Below are 22,583 nucleotides of genomic sequence, written 5' to 3' on the forward strand. Positions count from 1 at the left end.
GTAGTAATCAAAGATTATGACTGCGCTCGATGCCGTCACTTGAATATATATACATTAAATGATTTCACTGACTGACTTTCAACCTCTGCCTATTGCTAAAATGAACATTTCTCATCAACACCCGAGGTTTTACAAACAGATATATCATAGTGTCAAAGTCCATGCCAAAGAAGAGGTCTCTGTATAAACTACAATTTGTTGATACGTTGCGTGATGGCGCCAGTTTCCGTAGACTCACAAAAATATTTACATTATTACATGCTAACTGGTAATGTTTAAGCCTAACAGGTAATTAGTAAAAGTATATATTTTTACAACCAAACAATATTCGAGGAAACAATATTCGACCAGATAGACTGAGCTTTCTGTCGCGACTGGAACTAATCAACAAATGCAATCACACTACAGCCAATAAACTAAAAACAGTTATACTTACCATTGAACTGAGGGTCATATTCTCCTCTAGGTTTATCAAGCGCTGCTGAATTTCTCTGACGCTATTTGTCAGCGCAGCAAACTGTTCCAACATCATAGAGGAAAATGTCGTCAGGCTAGTCTGCATGGCTGCCAGGACCTAAAATGTTAAACAAATTGATTCAAACAAATCAATTCGTATGTATGTTTGCAACAGAAACCAATGTTCAGAAACTGTCTTTCTTTCTGAACCTGAGAAATACTAAATTTCACTGTTTATGACACTTAAAGGGACAACAGTCTTTTTTTACAGGACTCATTTAACCGTACTGTGTTATTTTAGGGCTAGGAGAAGGTAGAATTCTCAAAACTAAATTATTTTTAGTCAGTTTGCGTTCAGTAATCTTTACCTCGTCAATAGAAGCCTGGGATAAAAGCGAAAGAAAATTAAGTATCGTAAGATAAACCAGTTTCTGATAAATCCTATGCTGGGATAAATTTGAAAAGTTTGGTGTTTACCACCAATGCTGCGAATTTAAAGTAAAGTAATAGGCAAGTTACCTTCTCGATATTTGCAGTGGAATTTGCCTGTTCCTTTCGGTGTCGAAGATCAGCTAGTCGTTTCGAGTACCCTTCTCTCATATTCTGGACACTGGCCTTTTCCTTTTTCTGTTCCTCTTTTAAGTTCTCGGCTTCCTGCAGTTCTCTTTCAACTGTGTCTTCCCGTCTCGGTGATGCAGGTACCATTGCGACTGGAACTTCCTTAGCCATTGTGCTGGTTTTCATTGGTGAGGCGGGGACTGCTCTCAGTAGGGGGGTTTCCTTCTCTGTTGGCTGGACAGGTGCTGGATTTGTGGTGGCAATTCTTTTTCTCCTCTGCTCGCCCCAACTTTCTTGCATGCGGCTCTGCTTTTGCAGGAAATGTTTATAACATACATACATACATACATGATTTATTTGATAAAGCAGGTTACAGATCAATTGGCAAGACGTTAAGTCCTGATGTGGACCTGCACTATCTAAGATAATAAATTACAATAAGATCCTACATAATACATGGTCCAAAATTTATTTACAATAGCTGAATAAATAATGATAGGTAAGATAGATGAATTAATAACAATGTACAGTAAAAATAAATAAATAAATCAACGATCAACGATCAGCTTCGCCAGTTGTCAACCTGAGTACTTGAACACTAAGTGGAATGTCCTCGTCAGTGACCACCCCGTCAGTCGATGGATCTGAGCTGGCTGTAGAATTCAATACAGAAATGATACGTGAGATCCTAAGAACATTCATTTCAGGGGTTAACAATTTTTGGATTAAGAAATATGTTAAGTTGTAAAGAGTCTTCTTACCTTTTCTCTTTTTAGGAGACCACTCTTCGCACATTATGACTGTATACCAACGGCTGGCCCACTTCAGTCTGACCTCTTGTCCGCAACGTAGCGGCTCTTCGTAAGGCTTTACATCTTTCCTTTTAACATACTGCTTCACTCCATTCCATCTATCTTTTGTAGCCCACTGAATGAAAAGTTGGTCGTTTTTTCCCATAATGTTTGCGAAGAGTTTGTTGTCTAGTGAGCTATACAGGTGTGAGTTATCTAACAGTCGAGTTGTTTAACTTTTATAGCGAAAATACACACGCTTGGATGATCGCATTTATAGACAAACAATGGTAACAAGATGAAAGAAAAAACTCACAAACACTCAAAACATCCTTGCATAACAAGTTGACTTTTGTTAACACCACTTCACAGGCTTTTGTGTTTTTAGAAAACACTGTGCAATCAATGTAAAATAATCAGCATTGTAAAAAACAAAACAAAAAAAGTATTCATTCAGCAGGAAAGGTAGAGGGCTAGAAAAATGCGACAAAAGCAAAACATGTCAGTTTGATGCAAATTTGTAGTTATTAGTGAAGAATTTTATTGCGAAGTGCTGTTTTCCAAGATTTTGCTAACAATAGAGCAAGCTTGTTGCTGAGAAGTTAAATGTTCGCACGAGCCGGTTCCATTCATTAATTTGTTGGGAGGCGGGTCAGTTCATTGGTGACAGTTTTAAAGAACTCCAAAGGAGTCCGCAACTTTCTTTTTTACAAAAGCGCGTGATAGAAAATTTCGATAAACTTTCTATCTATAAATAGAGAGCATGTCACTGATTAAACTTCCTATCTTTTGGCAGAGAGCATTTCACTGTTTGAATCATTGATTTATCCCAAATAGAACCGGAGAAATTTTTTTTCATTACTAGCCGTGACGCTTCTAAGACAAGAAGAGTTGACAGAATGGACGCCAAAAGAAAAAGCTTTCGCCGGCAGAAAAACTAGGTAAGAGTGCAAAGTGCGTTGTAGAACCCCTGGTTAAACTTCCTATCTATTAGAGAGCATTTCACCGTTTGAATCACTGATTTATCCCAAGTAGAACCAGAGAAATTTATTTTTCATTACTAGCTGTGACGCTACGGAAGACAGTAAGCCAGTTGATGCGATGGATGCCGAAAGAAAAAACTTTCGCTGGCGGAAAAACTAGCTAAGAGTGCAAAGCGCGTCATAGAATCCTTGATTAAACTTCCTATTTTTAAGCAGAGAGCATTTCACTGTTTGAATCACTGATTTATCCCAAGTAGAACTGGAGAAATTTATTTTTCATTACTAGCCGTGACGCTACAGGAGACAGTAAGCCAGTTAACGGGATGGACATGAAAAGAAAAAACTTTCGCTGGTGGAAAAACTAGCTAAGAGTGCAAAGCGCGTCATAGAACCCTTGATTAAACTTCCTGTTTTTAAGCAGAGAGCATTTCACCGTTTGAATCACTGATTTATCCCAAGTAGAACCGGAGAAATTTATTTTTCATTACTAGCCGTGACGCTATGGAAGACAGTAAGCCGGTTGACGCGATGGATGCTGAAAGAAAAAACTTTCGCTGTCAGAAAAACTAGCTAAGAGTGCAAAGCGTGTCATAGAACCCTTGATTAAACTTCCTATTTTTAAGCAGAGAGCATTTCACCATTTGAGTGACTGATTTATCCCAAGTAGAACTGGAGAAATTTATTTTTCATTACTAGCCATCACGCTACAGGAGACAGTAAGCCAGTTAACGGGATGGACGTGGAAAGAAAAAACTTTCGCTGTCAGAAAAACTAGCTAAGAGTGCAAAACGTGTCATAGCACCCTTGATTAAACTTCCTATTTTTAAGCAGAAAGCATTTCACCATTTGAATCACTGATTTATCCCAAGTAGAACCGGAAAAATTTATTTTTCATTACTAGCCGTGACGTTACAGGAGACAGTATAAAGCCAGTTAACAGGATGGACGTGGAAAGAAAAAACTTTCGCTGGCGGAAAACTAGCTAAGAGTGCAAAGCGTGTCATAGAACCCTTGATTAAACTTCCTATTTATAAGCAGAGAGCATTTCACCGTTTGAATCGCTGATTAATCCCAAGTAGAACCGGAGAAATTTATTTTTCAAACTAGCCGGGACACTACAGAAGACAGGAAGCCAGTTATCGGGATGGACACTGAAGGAAAAACTTTCACTGGCAGAAAAACTAGCTAAGAGTGCAAAGCGCGTCATAGAACCCTTGATTAAACTTCCTATTCATAAGCAGAGAGCATTTCACAGTTTGAATAATTGATTTATCCCAAATAGAACTGGAGAAATAGTTTTTACCTTTTTAACTGTGACAGTACCTTACAGTATTGTGTCACCGCTCACGTGCCAAAAACATACACACGCTTGACCAAAATGGTCGCATCGGCTTCTCATGTTTTGCCATCGGAATATATTTTATGCAAAGAAGTTAAGGTGGTAGCTGATTATGGAATATGTTCAGGTACGTTAATTTTTAGATGTCAAAAATGCGACAAACTAATACAAGGCGAGCAAGTGATTACTTGAATTTAGGTTGGTCTTGTAGAGTTACAGTTCTAACAGTTGTCAAACTGAAAGTTCAATATTCATACGAAATTCTTTGTTCACTGTTATTAGCTGTTTGTCAGTTGTTCCGTGTCAGTAATCCCAGTACTAGATATGCTCTGTGGCCGTTCGAACAATAACACTTCTTCGTAACTTCTGTTCAATTTTTGCTTGCTGTTTAAACGGACGTAAGGTTATTATAACGGATGTGAAAATGTCACGAATGGTATTAAATGCTAGTCGTTCGAACGATAAGTTAACGTAAAATGATTTTCAAGGAAGATTTAAACATCTAACAAGCAGTTTCGTCAGTTTAACAGAGGAGAGTTTCAGTGCCATAAATTAATCGTGACGTGATGCGGTCGCAGTCAACGGCCGTGAACACTCGATGAAAGGTTTTTGCATGGGTGAACAGTTCATTGTGTTGACCTCAGTACGTTTTTTAAAACAGAAAAGTTTTTAAGCCCATGCTAACTGGGAAACAATTAATGACCAAAATTATTAAACTTAGCTGAAAGAACGCGTTGCAGGTATAATCTAATACTCAAGATGCTCTATCACACTACGTTACATGTCTTACATGCAACGTTTCGTCAAGGGGTTTCAAAGCTTTCATAGGATAGGAAACCCTTTTGGATTGCCTTGAAAACAATAATAAACCCTTTGGTAACTCTTTTGAAAGCCGTTGCTAACGCTTTTAAAAGTTCTTTGGAAACCCTTTAGAAACCCGGTTTCAAGGGGTTTCAAAGAGTTTCAAACCCTTTGGAAACGCTTTGGAAACCCTTTGAAACTCTTTAGAAACCCTTTGGAAACTCTTTAGAAACCCTTTGGAAAGCCTTTGGAAACTCTTTAGAAACCCCTTGGAAACCCTTTAGAAACCCGGTTTCAGTAGTTTGAAACCCTTTGGAAACGCTTTGGAAACCCTTTGAAAATCTTTAGAAACCCTTTGGAAACCCTTTGGAAACTCTTTAGAAACCCTTTGGAAACCCTTTTGAAACCCAGTTTCACCCAAATTGCCATGTTTCATAAGACGTGTTTTCGTATGGAGGGTCACATATATTAATTATATCATTTATCTCCAACAACCATATGATACAGGTCTTCCTTTTCCATCATAAGAAGTGGTTATTACTTTGCATCCCTTTGGTTTCTTTGGTGCTACATAATTATTTCCTGTGCTTGGTGCTTTATATGCAACTCCTTCTGAAGGATCTGGATGTTCACCCTTTATATTTTTCCAAGCTCTTTCATATGTTTTGCCACTCCAAAAATTGTCAAAAGATTTTTTTGCACCTGGTTCTTTTACAACAGCTAAAGTACCTTTTTGAATAAGATCAACAGCCATTTTTATTGGTCCAAGTCTTCGTACTGTTTCACCACCTTTTCAGCTATTCACAAATTTGGTCTTTGTTATTCCACATTCTGCACAAGTACATTTCATCATCAGTCTTCCATTTTTAACTGTGACATATTTTCCACTACGCCAGTGAGAAGGATATACTGGGAGAAACGACACGAATCACTTGAGTAGAACGGCTTTATACCAGGGCAGATAGCACGACCACAACTTAATACAAGATGGCGGACTAGGAATGGTGATGCGTCACATGACTGGCCATATACCGCTGACCAGTAATGACACAACCTTTCTTTCTCTTGTTCTCTTACATTTCTTAAGAACTGGAACAAAGGGTGTAAGCTGAATAGCTACTAAACTAGGGGAAGTCCTCTACGTAACAGGTAAACAGTCTCTAATATATGATCGTCTTTCAACTATAACTATACTAATCAATGAAAAAGCTTCAAGAAGTCAAGATAACATATGTGAGGTCGATAACAAACGGGCTAACTACTGGTCATTTGTAAGACGCTGCAGAGTGTTATATATATCAAAAGTCCGTAACATAGTCCTTGAAGCGCTCAGGTGGGCATCGAGGGCGAGATGACCTTCGTTGGCAGACATCCGTAGCAAGGATGGATTGTACTGGAGGAGACTGTGCTTCATCATCCTCATCAGGAACCGGTAAGTCAGGGCAATCGGTCACGATCTCAGTTGGGGTCTGGGCAAGGACTGGTACAACATTCTGGTTGTGGCTGTAAGGTGGGGGTGTTGATATGTCTTCTGGGATATCAGGAGGTGCCAGTGGTCTGGCCTGTTCCTCGGTATCACCATCATCGTGGCTATCAGTGTGCGGTGTGCGATGAAGTAGAGGTGCAGACATCTCGGTTGGAACCTTGAAGCATTCAGACAGCCTTATGCGATAGGAAGAGCTGGGGAGTTGAGATCCAATGAACTTTCTGATGTTGCAGAATGGGGGGTCCACTGATGTTACTAGGTACCAGTCACAGCCACGGGACTTGTTTCCATCTGAGTGGAGGTACATGAGGTCACCAACTACAATGGGCAGATCTGGGCACTTTTGTGCCAGTGGAGCTTTGGACTGTTCGCTACACAGGTGGTTCTTGAGTCGCATGAGGTGCTGAGTGCTACTGAGGGAGTTGTCACTGAAGGTGATCTGGGTGTTAGTAAATTGGTCCCTCTGAGTCCACATTTCGCGTGAGGAAAGTCCACAGGAGCGGATTCAAGAATTTAAGACAGCAGTTGCTACGGACAAGGCAAGTGTGGTTACTGCTCCACCCAACGGGTCTTGACGAAGGAGCTCAGCCTCTAGCTCTTGTACTTCCCTTTTGGCTACAGGATTTTTGTTAGGATTCTTTGCCTGGCCAATCTCTAGTGTAATCCTGTGCTGATGAAGAAGCAGATCGTCAACTAATGCCTTGAACCCAGGGGCAGGATCGGTGCATATCAGTGCTGGAGGGCCATCCATTGGACGCAAAGGGAAGCAAAGCTGTATAAGGGCATCACGTAGGGTCACGTAACGTTCATTGTTGACAAGTGCAGCTACAGTAAACGATGTCACTGTCTCTCGGAGGACTAGGATGAACAGTCGGTTGCGCTTGATCACATCTGCCGCAAATGCTTGGCCCGCTGCCTCGGGAGGTGCGGAAGTTGTTTGCTCCTGCTGAACTGTAGGGGTTTGGCGTAACGCAGCACAAGAGTGACAGCCACTGGTGACTCAGTCAACAGCCTTGTCCATATCTAGGGCATACAAGTACGCTTCACGACATTCTTGAGCTGGTGGGAGGTGGGGTGACTCAATTGTATGTGGAGAGCGGTTAACAGGCCATCTAACACCTGGCGTGGAATGATTATGCATTTGCAGAGTGGCACAAAAGGCTCATTGCGTTTAACAACCAGAAGTCCATTGCTAGCAATGGTAGCGAAGTTCAAATACCTCTTGACGTCCTTGACATCGGTGGTCTTCCAGGAAGGTCTTGTGCCTTGAACAAGGTGTGCGTGCGTGCGTCAGAGGTCAGCACACTCAGCTTGTACAGCCAACCAAGCCAAATGGCTTGTGAAAGGTAGGTACACACTGCCTGCTAGTACATCTTGAACAGACGTGGAGCGGACTACGGATTCTTGCGTACGACTAATGAAGGAGCAGATCTGACATCTCTCATCTTCACAAGAGGGAACATTACGACTAGCAAAGTCAGACAGTAAAATTGCTGAGCCCGATACATGCCTGACTGATGCTTGATACCTGCTCACAACAGACAAGAATGTGGAGATGCGAGGGCTTGTTGAAAACTCACCACGACATAGCTTCTCATAGGCCTGGATGCAGGGCTTACTGTCTGTCAAGATGCAAGCATTTAGGGATGACTGAATGATGAACGGGCTAAAGTGCTTGGTTGCACTGCAATGGCTAATGCTTCCACCTCACACAGTAACCATGTTGTCTGTGAACCACGCAGCTTGGCGCTAAAGGAGCCAGAGAGGTGCAGTTTCCCTTTCGCGGGTGACATAAAGGGTGGCACCTATACCTGGTTTGCGGATGGCTCCATCAGTCACAATCCAGAGCAGATCTGTTGGTCTGGGGAGGGTAATGGTGCGACAGGTTGGGAGTGCCTGTTGGGCGGTTGCAAAGGAGCTCCAGAGCTCATCAGTCCAGGCGATGGTTTCTTAGGACTGACGTCCAGCAGTGACGTTATCTAGTGGGATGAGAAGTGAGGAGCATCCAGGAAGCACACAAGATAAGACCTTGTAGGCATCTACGAAGGATTTCATCTGACCAACTGTATCTGGCAAGGGACAGGAGGTTAGAGTATTGACGCGGTGTTGACTAGCACAGAGAGTACCGGAACTCCAGATCCAGTCAAGTACGATAGTGGTCTTTGGGTTGATGATTGTTTTTGATGCCGATAGTTGCAGATCACACCTGTAAAGTGCCTGGAGTACTCTCTTCCAGTTTTGGAGTAGCTCTTGAGGGCTATTGCCTCGGCAGTAGAGGTCGTCTGCAATCTTGGTGACGATTCCCTCCTGCAGTAGATCACCCAGGATGCAGCACATGATCTCTTCTAAAGTGGTTTCTGTGCCAGGCATTCCCATCGTAGTGCGTGTATAGACTCTAACTCCTTTAAAAGGAGTTGCAACACCACAGTATTTCATAGACTCGCGTGCAAGGGGTATTTGGTAAAATGCCCTGGTCAAATGTGAGATGATAATGTGCTTCCATTTTGCGATTTGTCAGAGAGTAGAGTCCACGTCAGGGAGCAAGGACGGCTGAGGCTTACTGTAGCGGCCAACATCCGCGAAGGCCGTGACTAGACGGGATCCACCATTGGTCTTCTTAACAAGGAATGATGGATTTAGGTATTCTACTGTAATATCAATCTCCTCAGGACGCTGGAAGACACCGAGCTCCTCAAGCTGGTCAAACTTATCTTGCAGCTCTATGAGCTTGTCACGTGCGTACTGAGGGAGGCGCCCCTTGTGTTGTGGGGGCTCGATGGGACCCATGTTTACTTTCGCCTTGAATGGGCCAGCTGCACTGTTGTAACCCGTGATTTTAGGGTCAAATAGTGAGTCGTACTCCTTTAGCAGTGATCTGAAGCTGACTTGTATGTCTGGGGGCAGAACGTTGTCGGGATCAATCTTCACGGCCGACAAGTGGCTGCCTGGCAAAGGGGGAGGCAAAGCTACACTAGGTTGTGGTACTTCAATGGAGTTGTTGCTGGGTTCGAAGACGGGTGTGGCTTGGCAGAAATGTTCATTGCGCCTGAGCATGCAAGGCTTGTTTGTGAGGTTTGGAATGCGTATCTTTTGAGCGACACTTGAAACGATGCTCAGCTGGGTCCATATCTGGGAGTGCTGGAGTTTCTGAAAGCTGGGAGAATCAGTGCGTGGCTCGATAGCATACTCTGAATCTGGTTGGGCCTCTTCGGGTTGTTGCATTTCGATGAAATTGCCGGGCCAAATAGTTTCCTTGGACCGCGGAGCACAGAGCACAAATGCGCGACGGGCAGAAGCATTGCAACCAGAAGAGGGGGATGATCTGTAAGTGAAGACCATGCCATCTCCAAGGATCACTTCACGCTTAGCTGGGCGTACAGCCACGTCATTCGTTTCCATGAATGGAATGCCAGCAAGGATGTTGACATCCAAATTTTCAACCACCAGGCTCTTGAACTTAAATTCCTTGTCACGGGTGAAGGTGATCTGGGTTTCACTGATGATGTGAAGTTTGGAAGAGCTGTCTGCTTGGTGAACTGACTGAGCGCTACTCACTATCGGAGACCCAAGCTTTCTTGGAGTGGCGTGCCTGATCATATTTTCTGTAGCTCCACTGTCTATGGTAACTCGCACAACATGGTGATGGAAGAAGACATCAAAATATGGGGACTGGTGGGTCTGGACTCGGTATACTACGGCACCTGGGCTGGAATAATCACTTTCGTCTCCATCACAAGCAGGAGGGGTTCCATCAAAGGTGTCGTCTGGTTCTGCCTCTGCTTCTAGGATGCCAACAATCTGGCAAGCCTTGACCATGTAACATCTGTCACTGTCGGGTAGGTATGTGCACTCGCTGAGGAAATGCCTTATATCTGAGCGGCCAGCTTGCTTACAGAGGGGACAAACCTTGACTGGCCGAGGCCTTCTGGGGCCTGGCTTGACTGGGCCTTTGCTACTCGGTGGAGTGCGATGGTATTCATTACCGACCGCCGTACGGAGAATCTTTGCATCGTCGGAGCTCAAATCTCTTCCAATAGGGAAGTAAGGACCTGTGATATTTCTGGTTTGATAGAAGCGAGTGTTTGGGACCTCAGTTCAGTACCATATCTTTGCTTGACAAGCCTAGGCAGACTTGGGTGGATAAGCTTCAACCATGTGAGTACAAGGTTTTCCAATGTTGGGGAGAGCTCTTTGTCTTCTTGCAGTGACTCACGGTGATGACTTAGGTCCCTGGTTCGAAGGAGTGAGTCCTCAACAAAGGCCATAAGCCGCTGGTATAAATCTTCAGGGCGCTCGCCTGCCTTGAACTGCATATCAGAAAAATCAATAAAGTGAGCCCCTGTAACTTGGAAGCCAAAGTGCTTTCTGATCGTTTGCCAAATAAACGTTAGAGAGGTCAAGTTTTTAACTAAAGTGCTCCTTGAAATAATTGGACAGTAGTTAGCTATTTGGCCAGGCATAAGCTCTAGAAAGCTAACCTTCTGCTGAGCAGTTAGACGTTTTGGAGCTGCGACGTCTTCACCATCGTCTTCAAATCCTCTTAGTGGCTGGGCTTTCGTCTTTTTCAGCCAAGTAACTCCTTCAGCCAGAAAAGGGGCCAAGTTATTATCCAAGGACAAGCAGTGTAACAAGTTCTGCTTCCAGTTCTCAAAGCTGTTAATCGTCTCCACCTTTGAAAGGCACCACTGCTTCAGTGCACGCGGAGTTGAAGCCACTCTGTATTGTCTAAAACAGGGATTCATGCTGGAACAACGACAGGATACGCTGCTGTTACGCTCGGTTTTTCGGGCTGATTTTAGCTTGGACGAGGAATAAAAGAAGGCCTAGGTATGACCACGAGCTGCCACCATGCCAGTGACAAGGGTATACTGGGAGAACCGACACGAATCACTTGAGTAGAACGGCTTTATTCTGGGGCGGATAGCACGACCGCAACTTAATACAAGATGGCGGACCAGGAATGGTGATGTGTCACATGACTGGCCATATACCACTGACCGGTAATGGCGCTACCTGAACACATTCTGTGACTTTTTTCTGTTTTACACAATAAGACTTCATACATAATATATGTAACATAATATTTTTGAAATATCTCTCAATAAACCATTCATTCTTCATTGTATCGTGTATGTCAAATACTTTTAACAGATTCAAATATGATTTCCCTTTGTTCATTTCATTCAAAAAGTACAAGCACAAATACCCACAGGTAGTTGTCAGAAGTTTTGAAATTTGGTTATTTTTTGTATTTGGTTTTTTAGCGTGATCCACCATTTCTTGAAACGGCGGCATGCCAAATGAATCAAAACAGTTTATAACGTTATCCTTAACAAACGTCGTAACCCAATGAGATCCACTCATGTATGAAGGTTCAAGATTGTAAATAAATAATGCTTGCTTATGATTATGAGGTACTGTTTGATCTTTCGACAAAACCTCCTTTATGGGTATTTGAGATATTTACACCATTCTATTAAATCATGGTTGCTCATCGGAATATTTTTGGGAAATTGAGAGGATTTCATCCTAGGTTTTATAATATTGCTCCTATTAGGAATTGAGTTGAATGGGCTGTTTTTTCCTAATAGTAGTCTCTTTCCTTTTCGAAATCTTTTTTTGTTCCATAACCCATTGTTTTATCCCAAGTACCAATAAAAGGAGGTGGCTGTCCTATTTGAGGAGCTGAACCACCTTTTAATTTTGTTTTTGGTGGCACTCCCATTCGTGGAGCCCCACTACCTTTGAAAAGTTTACTAACTAAATCAACAGCTATTGGAACACCAATTGAAGCAAGCAAACTACCTAGAAATCCACCTGATTGAACTCTTGTTGGTCTTATTGTAAGACTTCTACCTGTTTGTAGAGCATTCAAAATGTCTCGTTTCTGTTTTGTAGTCAAAAGATGTTTATTAGCTATCATCTGATTGATTTTGTTTTGTGTAATCTTGAAACCACCTGGTTGACCTCTTCCTGATATTTTCTTAACAACTTGGGAAGCACCTTCTGAAGCTAATCCAGCCAATGCAGATAATCCAAGTGTTTTGGCTATTTGAGGCGCAAAAGTACAACCGAGGCTAAGGATACTTGTCAACAGTCTACCTCCAACTTGATTTCTTATATTGGTCTTAGCCAGTTTGATGTCCATTCCTTTATTGAGTTGCTTATTCTTTTGCAATCGTTTTACAACATTTTGCAGAACATATAAAGTGTTGTTTCCTGACAGCATTTTTCTAAAGCCTGAGAACAATGGTTGCACGCTTATGAAGTGATCTAGCAAGATTCTTTTTCTGGTTTGGTGATAACTTCACCTTTGTTTCAAATAATTCCATCATATATTATATATATTATATCAAATTGATCATAAAATATATATTTTAAAAAAACATCCTCATAATGAGGATTAAACAATAACTAACCTATTTCCTATTTTATCATCTGAAAATCTTACACAATAACTAACTCATTACCAATTTTGTTAATCACAACCATCTCTTTGTAAAAGACAATTGCATGAACATTGAATGCAGCTGCTGGAGCAACATCTATTTTGTTTCTGAAAATTAACTGTTTGGGATCTCTTGTAACTTTTTCTGTTTGGTTTGTTAAATCAATATATATCATACCATAAAGACTATTAAAATTTGCAAGATTCAGTTGTGTACCATTGTTATAATCACTTCTTGCAGCATAAGACATCAAATCATTAAAAATTCTCACCTTACTTTCTGTATCATACTCAGTTTCTGGATTAAAAAATACCATTTCCATATTCTAGTCTACATGTTGTTAAATAACTGGCATTATCAGCAGCATTTAGTTTATAAGTATCAAATAAGTAAGGATTTTCTGCCACTACATTTGTTTTATTTCTTTGGAGATATACAAATATGTGTTGAGGTTATCCACACTTGCTGATATCTGATAAAAACCACTAGCTTGTGAGGGAGCAGACACTTGATACATTGATCTGAGATAGGGCCATTTTGTTTCTTTCAAAAATGAGCTGACAAAATTGTCATATAGACTATCCTTCAGAATTAATTTTGGCACCAATAATAGAAAACGGTTAATGACAACTCTTCCATCATCTAAGGCAGCTAATTTTTGAATGAGCTCATCATCACTCTGTAACATTATATTCAATTGTAGCGGAGCTCTGGCGGCCCAAAGGGCCGCCAAGCGGAGCCCCATACTCATATAGGAAAGAAAAGAAAACCCATGAAAGGATTTTCTCCTGGTTATCATGGCTAGCAGTATTGCTCGTGGGCGCGTACGCACGATGGCAACGACGGTGACAGAGTTGCCCAACATGGCGGCCATACTCCAGCTAATAGGTTGACAGAGACATGCACCCTCGATTTGTGGTGGAAGAATGTCATTTTTCTTGGTGGGATTTTTAAAGAAAAGAAAACTTGTTTCTATTTGTTATGGCGACAAACAATAGTGGAGGTTGATCTAATGTTTTTAAGATAGGGTTGCCCAGAAGCAAAAAAACAGAAAGCAAGAATTAACAGGCAAAGAAGTAGTGAAGAAGATCGTGAAAAAGAGTGGGCCAGTGCTGGGGAAGGAGGCAAAACAGTACTGAATAATGCCATGAATTATAGTGAGTCAAGGGCTAGAGAAAGGAGGTGAAACAATACCGAACAATGCCCTGAACGAAAGCTAATGAGGGCCATAGAAAGGAGGCAAAAGTACCCGACAAACTGACTCTGAAGACTGCAGAACTTTCCAAGCATGTTTCAAAATTCGTGCAATGTGGTGCTGTGCAGCCGTGCAAGAAAAGTCACATGATTTGGTCAGGTGATGAACAAGAGAAATCAAACGTGCCTGAGTGTTAAGAGAAATTACAAAACGGTAAACACAGCGGAAAAAAGGGGTTGATTCGTTGATCTATCGAAAAGATTAGTTCAGTTCAGTCTTCACAACTTTTGCTGCAAGTTTCTGCCTGCCAGGAAGATTTACACTGACCGAGATGAATTGCCAACTTGCGATAAGTGACTTTTGTTGTGGCGCTGTACCCTTCCACAGGAGACTGGATCTCGAGCAAGAAGACATTGAGTGCATATGGCTCGAAATTCTATTTCCAAAAACCAAAGGTCTTCTTATTGGAATTATTTATCGCCCTCCAGATTCGTCAAAACATCTCTGTCCAGATTTTAATTGCAAATTCGATTCAATGCTGTCAACTGTGTCATCAGAAAACAAAGAATGCATTTTGACAGGTGATATAAACTGCAATTTTCTGGCGAATTCGGATCACAAAGGACTCAAATCAATTGTAGCATCTTTTGGCTTAAATCAGCTCATTAGAACCCCCACGAGAATTACGCCAGAATCTCAGACGGTAATTGATGTTATTTGTAGCAATAAGCCACACCACATCTGTTGTACGAAAGTAATCCCTGCTGGTTTGAGCGACCACGAATTAATTGGTTGTGCACGCAAACTCCACAACATCAAATATCAACCTAGGGTTATTACATGTCGGAACTATGCAAACTATAACCCTCAACTATTCTGTGATGATTTAAGATCCAAAGACTTTGGAAATGTTTTCGCATCTTCCTGTGTAAACAAGGCATGGTCTTTCCTGAAAAATTCTCTTCAACTATGCATTGACAAACATGCACCCCTCATCGAGAAAAAGGTTAAAGGAAGGTTGTGTCTATGGCTGACTCCGTATGTTAAAAGAGAAATGAACTTAAGAGACAAAATGCTCAGGAAAGCTCGAAGAACAAGCTGTGAGGTTGATTGGTCATCTTACAAACGGCAACAGAATCGGGTGACTGGCTTAATCAAGAATGCTAAGAACAGATATCATCGAGAACTTTTAAACAACAATGTGGATTCCCCAGATAAGTTCTGGACGGTAATTAAAAAATTGTATCCCACGAAATCACCCTCAGAGCTAGGCTCAGCATTGTTAGTAAATGGAACAAAAACAACAGATAAAAAGCTTATTACTAACACCTTCTGCAATTATTTCACAAATGTGGCTCGATTACTAAAGTCAAGTTCCTTCTTGCTTTGTGACTTTATCTGGAGCCGTCCTACGCAGCAAAATTACCTACAGCCAGTGAAAACAAACTTTTTGTTCAAGGAGGTTCACAAAGCGCAAATCTACAAAGAGCTGAGACATCTCAAAAGGAAAAAAGCTACTGGCTTAGATAACTTTCTGCCTGGCTTGCTGAAAGATGCTGCTTCAGTAATAGCAAAGCCGCTGACCTACATTATCAATTTATCACTTAGATCTGGAACTGTTCCGGCTGAATGGAAAGAAGCTAAAGTATTACCACTCTTTAAGTCTGGCTCCTCATCTGAGATAGGCAATTACAGACCAATATCACTTCTTCCCATCCTATCAAAGATCCTAGAGAAAGTGGTGTATAGTCAACTGGTGTCCTATCTAGAAAGTAATAACCTCCTTCCTGATAATCAATTTGGTTTTCGTTCTAAACGCTCTACTGAACTGGCTGTTACATACTTCACAGACATTATAAGGAAAGAAGCTGATAATGGCAAGGTATCGGGAGCAGTTTTTATTGATCTGTCTAAAGCTTTTGATACCATTAGTCATTCAGGCCTACTAAACAAACTGCCCTTTTATGGGATTTGTGACAATGAGCTGAAGTGGTTCACAGATTACCTGTTTTTACGAAAGCAGACTGTGCAATACAATGGTGTTCTTTCAGAACCCAATCCCGTTTTTACTGGGGTTCCACAAGGAAGCATTCTTGGGCCGCTGCTGTTCAATATATATTTTGCTGATGTGCACAAACCTCTTCAATCATCCAGAATCATCATGTATGCCGACGACACGGTAATCTTTACTTCTTCAAGCAATTTTGATGTTATCGAAAGGAATCTAAATGATGACATCAACAATCTGGCTACTTGGTTTCGCAAGAATGAACTCATCATAAATCTCAAAAAAGGGAAGTCAGAGGCGATGATCTTCGGAACTGCACAAAGGTTGAGTCGTCTCCAAGGTAAACAGCTCAATCTGACAGTAAATGGATTACCTATAAACAGCACAACAACCTACAAGTACTTGGGTGTTCATTTAGATCCTACATCGAGTTTTGAAACCCATTTCAACAAAACCTACAAGAAAGCGGCCAGGAGAGTCACTCTACTGCGGAAAATTCGTTCTTCCATTCTTGTGCAGCTGCAGAAAGCATTTACAGGACTATGATTATGCCTGTTTTTACCTATCGTAGTCTAATCACACTAAGCTATTCAAATATGCGCAGACAACTAATTCGCAACCTCGAACATCGTGGACTAAGCTGCATTTCCTCAGGTCTGCAAAACAAGACTGACATTCGTATTCCATCAGTTGACAGTTATTTGAAAAGAAAAGTCTGTCTGTATGTTTTTGATTGTCTAATTGGAAATGTATGCACGCCTTTTAAGAACTATTTTACAAGGGTAAGTCACAATGTCAACACAAGAAATAGATTTTCCTTGATTGAACTGCCAAAAATGAACTTGGAGTTTGGCCGTCGAAGTTTTTCGTTTTTAGGGGCTTCAATTTTTAACAGTTTACCGGCAGACATAAGAACTCAACTCTAGGCTTTTATTTAGGCAAAAGGCCAACAAACATTTTTATTTGTAATTTTTAATCGTGAGTTTTTATGTTTCCCAATGCACTAGTTTTGCCTTTTTAACTTTTTACCTTTTTTAAATTTTAAAATTTTTAAATCTTACAGGACCCCTTTGATAACAGTACTTTATAGTACTGATGGGTTAATCCTGTCTAAAGATTCATTTATTATTATTATTATTATTATTATTGGTATGAAAATTAACAAGTTGCCTCGGCGATATAAGCTTATTTTCAATTGGAATCCTTTTTAAAGTCTTCCTTATTTGAAGCCATGCTGTGAGACATTTTATAAATTACATTTTAATTTTGCTCATCTCTAAACAGTAACATGCGAGTCGCTTTGTGGAAGTTGTTGTAAGTTGTAAACATTTTTCTCAGGCTTTTACCTAAACTCTAAGAAAAGTCCTTTGTCTTGTTTATTCATAACCCGCCAGACAAAGGACGATCGTCACTCACTCAGCCACTTAGCGACCCTCGCACAGCCACTATGTAGCCTAAAACATCACAGCTCCTTTGCTCGCTTAGCTATTCTACCCTAAAACTCATGAGGTTGCCTTGTGGCAAGTCTACATTTTCCCAGGCACAGAACAAAACAAACAACTTACTTCAGTTCTTGCGAATGCCTCACTTTCCCTTCACATGATGTAGCTAAGAGGCAACATCTATACCGCAGGCCAAACCACTGGGGGCTCATAAGTTTTCAAAGAGTTTGTCAACATCCGTCAACATGGCGTTGACATGGTGTTCAAGTGACATGGCACATGGCTGGGCATAAATACGAACCACTAGGTCGATGCTTATGGTCGATATTGAAGCAGAAAATGCATGAAATAAGCTTATTGCCTTTAAATCCGGCAAGGATTCAGTTCACAAGGTAAGATGTCCGAAGACTGTTTTGTACGATTCAACTCTGGAGCTAATTGGGACATGCACTGCTCAGGCTAAAAACATGCAAAAGACATGTGAGAGCTTTTGAGTTTTGGTGCCAAAACAAAATGTAATGTTTCATAGAATAACAATTTTGTCTGCAAAAGTTCTGTCTCATTTCTACGCTGTTTGTTTTGGGAAAGTGGGCTTCTGTAAACATTTTCACATGAACAGACCTACTTGTGGAACTGGCACCAAGTTTTAGCAATCGATATATGGGCTTGAAAATCAAATTTGCTAAAACAAGGTTTGTGAGTGTTTTTTAAGGAATTACTCGTGTGATGCAATTACTTTTTTCGTTGGAAATAGCCCATTAAACTATCGGATCATTGAATCTATTTTCGATATGAGTTTAGTTTATTTACATATGCTTGTTTGGCGATGTCATTCTTTGCAGTTCATGTTAATTTACTGCTTCAAATTTCGCTATCTTGAATTTTCGTTTGGTTATCTCAAAAATTTCCTGCTTCCAATCTTGCTATCTTGCATTTTTGAGAAGGATTGTGATTTTTTCACCTAGAACCCTACAAAACATCTTTTGAAAATTTGACAACTTTTTGTGGAAAATTCACTAGAACAAAGGACAAATTTCAATGAATTTCGTTTGCATTACTTTTGCACAATACTGTATGCCATTTGAAAGCTAGTACGCTGGACAAAACTGTTCTGGATTGATGTTATCCGAGAAAAAAAGAGTAACAGTTGGAGTGATGTTTTGCGAAGAAACTCTCTGCGTTATTTTTTGTGAAGATTTTGTCAAGAAATCACGGGAAAGACTTACAACTTATTTGCCCACTGAAATAGGATACTGTTTTCAGAAACTGCTTTGAAGTCTTTAAACTGTTCATGCCACTATTTTGGTCTTCCACCTGTTTTGAAGATGGCTGCCTTGAGCTCGTGCTTCATACAAGCCACAAATGCACAAGATATTGCTGTGTTAAAAGTGCTCTCGGCCAAGAACCTCAGATACTGCTATCTGTGCTTTTATAGGAAAGTTTCTGGACATTCCTGGCATTTTCCGGAAAGTTTCCAGACTTCTTGCATTTCCCTGTATAAGAGCTTGAAATAACTTTGTTTGGTTTGCCTTGTGGCCGTTCAGTGTTAGCATCACAACTTGAATCTTTTATTTTCTAAACCACTGATGCAACACAGGATTATAGTGTCGTTTAGACGGATTATTGCTTCTTTGTCGTGCCCTATCGTCAAATTTATGAAAAAAATCCACAAACATGCAACAATGTTTTTTGCACAACAGCACTTGTCAAACACAATGATATCGATGTAAACCATAACTATTATTTTCCCAGAAATCACGCAATTTTCCCTACTTTTGTGATTCAGTACACAAATTTAGATATGCTGTCTTCATTGCGTGATCCATATGAAAAAAACTTTCCACCTGTGGAATTTAATAAGGATTATATACATACATACATACTATATTGGCTCGTCCCCACGGAGCACATCCTGTCATGCACTTAAAAACCAGAACAGCAAAACAGAAATAAAGTTGTTGCCTGACTGGTGGCCAGCGCAAGTCGTTTAGTAAAGGAGTTATGTGATCAAATTTTTTAGCACCACACAAAATGTGACAAGTGAAATTCTGAACTGCTTGGAGCTTGTCCAAATTAGCTTGAGTAGTATTGCTCCAAACAGAAGAGTAATAGAATAATTTACTAAAAACTAGGGCATTGATAATAATAATCAAGGCATGTTTATCAAAAATACGCTTAACACGATTAATTTGGCCTAATCGTGACATACATGAGGATACAGTGGAAACAATATGCTCATTAAAGCGTTCACGGGCTCGAGCTCCTTCCCCAATAGAAATAGCCTAAAGTCAATAACCTTAGCAGTCAATTGCCGGCTGCTGAACATGACTAGTTTCGTTTTATCTGGGTTAAGTAAAAGCTGATTATTAAAGCACCAATTCCGAATACTTAGCAAGTCCCTATTCATCTTTGCTATCGCTTCATGCTCATCGTGGAGTTGAAATGACATGAGTAGTTTGGTGTTGTCAAGGTAACACTGCGACGAACAATTTTCTGGAACAGAAGGGAGGTCATTAACATAGATGTTAAAGAGTAATGGACCAAGGATGCGCCCTTGTGGAATGGCAGAGCTAACAGGTAGTTTGGTCGGCAAAGTTGCATTTATTTGCACAGCTTGGTATCATGAGGTTGAGTAACTGGCGAACCATTCTGTTGCAGATCTGGACACACCTATGTCCTGTAACTTAGCGAGAAGTATTTGATGGTCAATACTGTCGAAAGCTTTACTTAAATCAAGAAGGACAACTGCAGTTAGTTTCTTTTTGTCAATGGTATTTAGGATTTCGTCGGTTGTTTGAACGACAGATGTTTCCATTGAATGCCACTGTTTATTTCCACTTTGTTTGGATGATAAATGGCCTCTCGAGAGCAGATATGACGAAACTGATCATGAGTGACACGCTCACAGACTTCAGAAAGGACAGGGAGTAGTGAAATCAGTCTATCATTGTTCGGAATGTCGTGATCTCCAACCTTGGGTATTGGGGTCACTTCAGCTGTTTTCCAGGCTAAAGGGAATGTGTCAAACTCAAAGGTAGCATTAATAATAGACGTTAACAATGGCAAAATAGCAGGTAAACAATCTTTGATGACACGGATTGAAATTTTATTGATCCCAGGGGCTTTACTACTCGCCATGGAAGTGATTACTTTTTGTATTTGTTTGCACTTCACCGCATTGAAGGTGAACTGCTCTGGCAATGGGTAGATTCTTGGAATAAATGAACATTGATTAAGAGTGTAATTCAATTCCTCTGTCAATTTAGCGATTCTATTGATGGTACTCTTTCCCACACAGGAAAAGAAATTATTGAACTCATCAGCAACAATTTCGTCATCTTTGGAATAATTCCTTTGAGAGGCGGACTTCTTGGGTATGCACAAGCAGATCACTCTCCAGAGACAATTAGAGTTTTTTTTGTTGTTTACAACCTGCTCTGCGATGAATATTTTCTCAGCAGTCCTTATTTCATGTTTGACCTCACGACAGAGGTTCTTGTATACAGACCAAGCATGTGGGTTTTTGTTTTTTTGGGCTACCTTCTTCCATTGGTCCCTAGATCTCATAAGGTCCTGCACTTCAGGTGTTACAAAGGGGTTAGGACATCCAGGAATTTTGACTGTTTTGATGGGAGCATGTTTGTCTAGTACACTGTTGAATAACAGGTTAAATGCGTTCAGTTTATTTTCAGGGTCATCGAAAACATCCAGAACGGACCAGGGTACTTGTGAAACGTCAGCAAGAAATTGATTGGGCCGGTAATGTTTGAAGCTCCTTGTTATAACATAAGTTGGCTTTTGACGTTGATTTTTCAAGCAGAGTGTAGCACAAACAATATCATGATCGCTTATTGAACATGGTTTAATGATAGTTTCATGGACTTGTTGCGCATTTGAGAACAAAATAACATCTATAAGTGTCTCCGTGGAAGCAGTCACTTGAGTTGGTGTTTTAACCATCTGAGATAGATTATACGAATGACAAAATTCAAGTAGAGCTCCGGAGTCAGGGTTGTCAGGATTTAAGAGGTTACAGTTTAAATCCCCTATAATGTGTATTGGTTTGTTATGTAGAGAAGCAGCAATGAAGCTAGGAGTCAAATAAGAATCAAAGCATCTCACAGGTACATCGGGCAGCCTGTAAACAGTGCAGATAACAAAAGAGCGAAGGTTGTGCACTTGGACCTTAATCCAGAGCTGGTGGAAACCAGCATCCGATATACCAGAAATATCCCAAAGAACTTCAGTCTTGTAGTTCTGTAGAATATAAACACAAACACCACCACCTTTCTTGTCCTGTTTGTCGACATGATATAAACCATATCCAGGTATTTCTAGTTCCAAGTTCGTGACAGAATTGTCCAACCATGATTCAGAGATAGTTAAAATGTTGAACTTATTTTCAAGCACTGTCTGTTTGACTTGAATAAAGTGATCTCGGCATTTCAAAGACTGAACGTTTAAGTGAGCCACTGTAACGTTGTTATGCGTCCTGTTTGTCTGCGATATGGAAGCTCCTTGATTCGGTCCTGGGTTGAGTTCGATGTCGTGCAGAAGCTTGATAATCGGATGAAAGGCAGATACACAGTTGTGATATCGGATAGTTGGGGTCTGCAGTCTTTTAATCTTCATCAGCACTAGCAGCCGTAAGTCAATCCGCCATGTTGTTTGTTGAAAGGCGCGGTATTGAAACTTCTGGAAATTCGCATTTCCTGAGCATTCCTCAAGATATTTAGGATTATAATATGCTCCTCGGGTCTTCCAATTGCTTTTTTCTTGGAACTAGTGTTCTGAGGTCAAAGTAGAACGTATAAGCTGATCAATATGACGGAGCAGAAGAACACACGTCCAACCACCATTTATGCTAAGTTCTCCATTGACTCCCGTCCCGTAATTTCTCCATCGACTCCCATGCTACCCATAACCGCCTGTGCGGAAAACCTCTCCAATTTCCCATGCCGCCCTTAACCGCCCAAAATAAAGCATGTGGGGACAATAGCCTCTCCTACCCTCCCTGAAGACTTTTTGGTTCTCTTACTGTTCAGTTGTTCTTGAGGACAAATAAAGCAATCAGA

At 40.8% G+C, this 22,583-nt stretch overlaps 2 protein-coding genes across 2 annotated transcripts in view; both read right to left on the minus strand.

Moving 5' to 3' along the window:
* The window catches only part of LOC145483764 (uncharacterized), a 1,953-nt gene extending 597 nt beyond the window's left edge, over positions 1-1,356 (minus strand). Inside the window, exons 1-2 of the mRNA XM_081462303.1 lie at positions 976-1,356; positions 437-574 (exon numbers count right to left, since the gene is read on the minus strand). Of these exons, the coding sequence (XP_081318429.1) occupies positions 437-574; positions 976-1,356 (519 nt within the window). The remainder of the gene's footprint in view (positions 1-436; positions 575-975) is intronic.
* Positions 1,357-20,283: 18,927 nt separating this feature from the next.
* LOC145485635 (uncharacterized) lies at positions 20,284-22,140 on the minus strand. The gene has a single exon (XM_081464272.1). The coding sequence runs from the start codon at positions 22,138-22,140 to the stop codon at positions 20,284-20,286; it is 1,857 nt and encodes a 618-aa protein (XP_081320398.1).
* Positions 22,141-22,583: the final 443 nt, after the last annotated feature.

This window comes from Orbicella franksi, chromosome 4 (genome assembly GCF_964199315.1).
Source record: "Orbicella franksi chromosome 4, jaOrbFran1.1, whole genome shotgun sequence".
In the NCBI taxonomy this organism is placed as follows: domain Eukaryota; kingdom Metazoa; phylum Cnidaria; class Anthozoa; order Scleractinia; family Merulinidae; genus Orbicella; species Orbicella franksi.

Bases quoted from the DNA above. Each gene is read 5' to 3' on its own strand.
- LOC145485635 (XM_081464272.1), bottom strand. From the start codon at position 22,140: ATGAAGATTAAAAGACTGCAGACCCCAACTATCCGATATCACAACTGT.